General features: G+C 37.7%; 1 protein-coding gene across 1 annotated transcript; it reads left to right on the top strand.

Moving 5' to 3' along the window:
• The first annotated feature begins 1,713 nt into the window (after nucleotides 1–1,713).
• On the top strand, nucleotides 1,714–2,247 carry LOC141124798 (interferon lambda-2-like). The gene has a single exon (XM_073612287.1). The coding sequence runs from the start codon at nucleotides 1,714–1,716 to the stop codon at nucleotides 2,245–2,247; it is 534 nt and encodes a 177-aa protein (XP_073468388.1).
• The last annotated feature ends 3,753 nt before the right edge of the window (nucleotides 2,248–6,000 follow it).

The following is a 6,000-nucleotide window of genomic DNA, read 5'->3' as shown; positions in this document are numbered from 1 at the left end:
AGCGGCAAACTTTGGAAAGTGATTGGATGTGGGGCTGAAAGGAGAGTTCAGAATCCAGGATAACACCTAGCACCCTGACATGTGGGGACGGGTGGATGGTTGTGCCATTGCTCTTGACAGAGAAGTCAAGGGAAGAGGCACGTGGGGGAGGAAATATTATAAGCTCAGTTTTGGACAAGTTGAGTGTGAGGAAGTGGTGTGACATCCATACAGATATGTCGGTTAGTAAGTTAGTGATGCGTGAAGAGACTGATGGAGTGAGTTGAGGGGTGGAGAGATAGATTTGCATGTCATCAGCATAGAAATGATATTGAAAGCCAAGAGAGGCTATCAGCTGACCCAGGGAAGAGGTGTAGATTGAAAATAAAAGAACAGAACCTTGGGGGACCCCGACAGAGAAGGGAAGAGGAGTGGAGGAAGTAGAATTGTAAGTGACACTGAAGGTGCGTTGGGATAGGTAGGATGAGAGCCACTGAAGAGCGCAGTCACGGAGACCGAGGGAGTAAAGTTTTTTGAGGAGGAGGGGGTGGTCAACCGTGTCAAAGGCAGCTGAAAGATCCAGAAGTAGGAGTACAGAATAGTGTCCATTGGTTTTTGCAGTTAGTAGGTCATTTGTGAGTTTTAAAAGAGCAGTTTCTGTGGAGTGTTGAGGGCGGAATCCAGATTGAAGGGGATCAAGAAGGTTGTTTTTAATGAGGTGGTCACTCAGTTGGTTGTAAACCAGGCGTTCAAGGAGTTTAGAGGAAAAGGGGAGCAAGGAGATAGGGCGTAGGTTGTTAAGATTGGTAGGGTCCAAGGACGGCTTTTTGAGTATGGGGGTGACCAGTGCATGTTTTAGAGCGTCGGGGAAGATGCCAGAGGTGAGGGAGAGATTGAAGGTGTGGGTTAGGGAGTGTAGGATGGAGTCAGAGGGCGACCGTAGCATATGAGAGGGAATAGGGTCCAGGGGACAGGTGGTTAGGTGGGCGATAGAAAGGAGTTTAGCAACTTCATCTGTAGTAGCAGATTTGAATAGGGGGAGTGTCAGTTGTACCTGTTGACATGGGGTCTTAGCTGGGGGAGATACCTGTAGAATGGAGATTTCATCACGGATTGTATCAATCTTGTTTTTGAAGTGATTAGCAATCTCCTGGGCAGTGAGTGAGTCAGTGGGTGGAGGCGGTGGAGGACAAAGTAGAGAGTTGAAGGTAGAGAAGAGTTTACGGGGATTGCATGAGAAGGTGTTAATAAGAGTTGTAAAATAGGTTTGCTTGGCAGTGTGGAGGAAAGAATAGTATTTTTGGAGGGCAGATTTGTATTGATTGAAGTCTTTGAGAGACTTAGTCTTGTGCCACAGACGCTCAAGAGCACGACTACGTTTTTTGAAACTTTTGGTGTCATCTGTTTGCCAGGGTTGTAGGGGTCGACATGTAGAAGAATGTCACTAGCTATCTGATGTTACCTTCTTACCTGAATAGAAAGGAAACTGAAAGTGATATAGAAGTTCCCAGAGCAGCTATCGTCTCTCTCATGTCACTTGAGTTCTGAACGAAAGAGAACTTCACAACATCATGAAAATGAGGACATTTTTCTCCTGCAAACAGAAATATAAAAGGAGAATCATGGATACAAGACTTCAGATCAACCAGAGACTAGCACTGTGGAGTGACAGTGTAACGGAACAAATATCTGGAACCAGAAAGACATTATCAGATCCAAGCCAGCAAAACAGAAATGGATATCAGGCTGCTGGTGTTGAGCACTTTACTGGTTGCAGTAAGTGGGCGCTTGCACAGGAGACTCTGCCCGAAATCCCGCTATTTATCAGTGACGTCCTCTGACATAACAACACTAAAGGAGCTGCAACATGATCATGAAAAGAACATGTCTACCAACGCAATGAGATGCTACAGAAGAATGCTGAGACACAAACCATCTGTATGTGACCTTACGCAGAGGAATCGTCTCATCCTGACTTTGGAGCGGGTGTCACTAACAGTTGAGGTTCTGACGAACATGTCTGTGTCTGCTCAGAATGAAACTGTAAAACAGGCACTTATGGTTTTCCTCAAACTGAAAGATGATCTGATGGTCTGTAGAGGATCTCCTGAAAACAATGAGTCTACGTCACCTGAGCTGAAGCTGTGGCTGCATCACCTCCAGCATTTTAAGGAAACAGCATCTCCAGATTGTGTCCAGGAAGCTGTAATACTGAGCCTTATTCCTCTGAGGGTGGAAGATGTGACATGTTGGGCTCTCAACCACTAACCTGCACTTCTGCATCAAATAAACTCCCTACTGTAAGCACAGATAAGTCTCTTATGCTATATCTGAACATATTAGAACCAGGAAGACCATCAGGATGAAGGATAAGCAGTAAAGGATGGACTTTTTCAACATAGACATATTCTTCTATACCTTACGACTGAAGGACATACAGTACTACTTTAAAAGAAGTATCTACTCATCTTTGATCTACTAAAACCTATAGGAAATTCATCCATAAAGTACATTCCTGAAATTTACAACTACAGGATTTATCCACTATTAACCTATCCTACAAGGGATTTCGTAAACACAAACTTATATATCATAAATGGACCTAATTGTTTATCCCAGCAGACAAGATTCCTTATCAACCCAAAAATGACTGACCTACTCTCTACACAGCACAAATTCTGTGGAGAGTAGTAGTAGTCAAAAGGATTTTTTTTTTGTGATGTGTGCTTACAATTATTTTTTAACCTATAAGTATTTAATCTTATTTATTTAATATTATTTTATCTTATCATATCTGTTTATATTCATGTTAAAACCTGTAAGTTTTTAATGTTATTTATTTATTATTTATATTACATAAGTTATTAAGAACATTTTTTTTTACAAGTTTCTAGCTCCCTGGAGGATGCAATATATCTGTAATTGATTAATGTTAAAGAAAAAATATTTGCATATGTTGTATATATATATATATATATATATATATATATATATATAGTTGTGAAAGGGGAGTTTCTTGACGAATGTCTTTATGTTTAATTTTGACCAATATGTTTTTGATATTATTTATTTAATATTATTTATAAGTTATTAAATTATTTATTTCACATGTTTCTAGCTACATTCAAATGTATATACACACTTGTGCAACTAATAAATATAATGTAGCAAAGTATTATACAGACAGTTGTGTTTAATCTTTTTTTCAGAAGTTTGTGTTTTTGTGTAACTTTCTGTACACTATTTATGCAAGTGTTGGCTCTGTAAAAAGAAAGAAAAGAAAAGGACTTCTAATTGGATGATGTATGACACAGTTCACTATGTAACAGAACAAACCATTAAATTCCAGATAATCACAAGAGGAATGCTTTGAATTTTGAAAATCAAAGTATGGTTAGATCCTTCTATCATTATATGCCTACCCACCAAGGTAGGTAAGAAGAGGGTAACGGCAATATGAAAACCGGATTACCAATGGTATCCTGAAATCACATATATCTGAAAAAAAATCGACATATACAAAAACTGCTTCCCCGGCATTATACACAGGCTACATTGCATATGAACAAAGGAGAGGAAAAATAACATTGCCTGCTAGCAGTTGTCAACCTCAAACTACTGTACTATTAAAACTGTGCCAGTGGGAGAACTTACATGGGCTAGGAGAAATAGTTTGGATTATAAGTCCCTTGGGTCAGAAACTGAGATCATTATGGAAAGATTAAAGCTGGATACACACTACACAACTTTTGTTGTTTGATTTCCTTTGGATTTACCAAAACCATGTAGGGTAAGGGCCTGCCTGATTGCATACAAATTGAAAGCGTTTAGGTTTGACCTCTTATTATATGGTTTTGGTAAATCTAAAGGAAAAAAATCTAAAGAATATTGTATACTGTGTATTCAGCTTAAGAAAGAGAAAATATATACAGTGTACTCTGAATGTAGCTAATAAAATATACAAGAGTAAAAACAGGGAGTTTTCTTTTGGGTGAAAGTAACAACTAATGATTGTCTGGCAAAAATATATTTGAGACCATCTTTTCCACTGAGTATTAAACTACTATTAAACAAATTATTAGGCATAATTTGCCCATTTTACTTGGTGGTTGTAAGCTGCATACCATTTTATAAGTAGGTTGTCACTTATCTTCTAAGAGGACACTCACTTTAGGATCCCTTTTTTCACCCAGCCTTTTTTATATCAAATTTAAGTCTCCTACTTGGATTAAGGTGAAGGGGTATTTCAAATGTGGGCTCAATACATGTTGCTGTTATAAAGTTCATCCAAAAATCAGAACGGTACAATCTGTATTGGCTAATGATTGGTTGTATCCATCAGTGTTTAAGTTGTAACTCCAAGAACATGGTTTAAATTATTTCCTGTGCAGAGTGAAGAGTACTATATGCGGGATACACTGGAAAGCTGCTGAAGCAGATAGGTGAACAACATGGTGTAGAAGAGTGCCCTACCGTGTCTAGAAAATATTTTTTTATCTTTCCATTTTATTGAATTTACTGATGGTTCTGTACATTGGGGAGATTTACGCCACTGTTTACTTTGGTGTGAAGTATTTAGGATATTTAGGCTTGAGACTAGATTGCTTCTAGGTATTAACTGTAGGTGGGACATTGACCTTATCAATGAATATAGCTACTTTTCTTTTCCTTTTCCTTAAACTTTCCTTCATATGCAATGTTGCATCTATATGGTTTTTAGATTTTTGTGATTTCTAGAGGCTATTGGTAATCTAGTTCATGTATTACCATTACCATTGTCTTGCCTACCTTGGTGGGTGGGTATATAAAATTAGGGGTCCAACCATATCTTGCTACAACTAAGGTAAAGATCAGCTGAAATGAGTTACCATCTGTATGGAATTTATCCTGTACTGGCAATGAAAAAATAAACTTGCATCCTGGAAACATCAAAAGTTCTGCCATTTGACCTGATGGGGAGCTGATCATATCACCTGAACTGTATATACACAAGATGCAATCAAATCATACATAGCTTTGGGTTTACACAGAGTAACGTTACAGATCCAAGTATTGCATTTACGTACATTTTTAAAGCAATTATATGGTGGGAGCAAATTACCAATATAAATGAAAGACTGATATTCAGTTAATCAGTTGATCTTCTAGGTGAAGTGAGTACAAACTACCAACTGCCAGTATAAAAATAATTATAAAAATGAGGTAGCGTACAGTTTATGCAGATGATTATGCCTAAAGTAAGGCTCAATAGAGAAAAACACAGGGGCCACCAATGCTGATCTTCTGGATATGCTAGTTGTCTGGCTGTTTCTGACCTCCATACTTTCTGGGATACTAACCAGCAACAAATGTGTGGATAAGGAAAGCCAAAGTGAAAGCCAATTAAAGTCTCACAACCTTTAATCTTTTTATATACCTCTATCCCCACATTATTTGTGAATTATTATTGTGACACAACATTTTTTTTTTTAATTTTAAAAATGAAAAAAAGTTTCAATATTGTTGGTTAAAAAATGGTTTAAGCACAATACCTAAACTGGTATGTTATGTTTATACATCTTTCCTATATTTTCTTCCTTCTTTTCACATTTTTAGACTTGTGTGGCAGAACATTTAAAAAGCTGTGTTATGTTTTTTTCTGTTGGCAATAATATGTTGTAAAAGTTCTTTTGACAATATACGATAAACCTGTATAGAGGAGAGTCCTGTATCAGGAAGGAGGAGTTTCCTGTTTGACATGTAGAAGAATGTCACTAGCTATCTGATGTTACCTTCTTACCTGAATAGAAAGGAAACTGAAAGTGATATAGAAGTTCCCAGAGCAGCTATCGTCTCTCTCATGTCACTTGAGTTCTGAACGAAAGAGAACTTCACAACATCATGAAAATGAGGACATTTTTCTCCTGCAAACAGAAATATAAAAGGAGAATCATGGATACAAGTCTTCAGATCAACCAGAGACTAGCACTGTGGAGTGACAGTGTAACGGAACAAATATCTGGAACCAGAAAGACATTATCA

The sequence above is a fragment of the Aquarana catesbeiana genome, linkage group LG01, assembly GCF_042186555.1.
Source record: "Aquarana catesbeiana isolate 2022-GZ linkage group LG01, ASM4218655v1, whole genome shotgun sequence".
Classification (NCBI taxonomy): Eukaryota; Metazoa; Chordata; class Amphibia; order Anura; family Ranidae; genus Aquarana; species Aquarana catesbeiana.
Note: the sequence above shows the minus strand (reverse complement) of the source record. Positions and strands in the feature narration are given on the sequence as shown.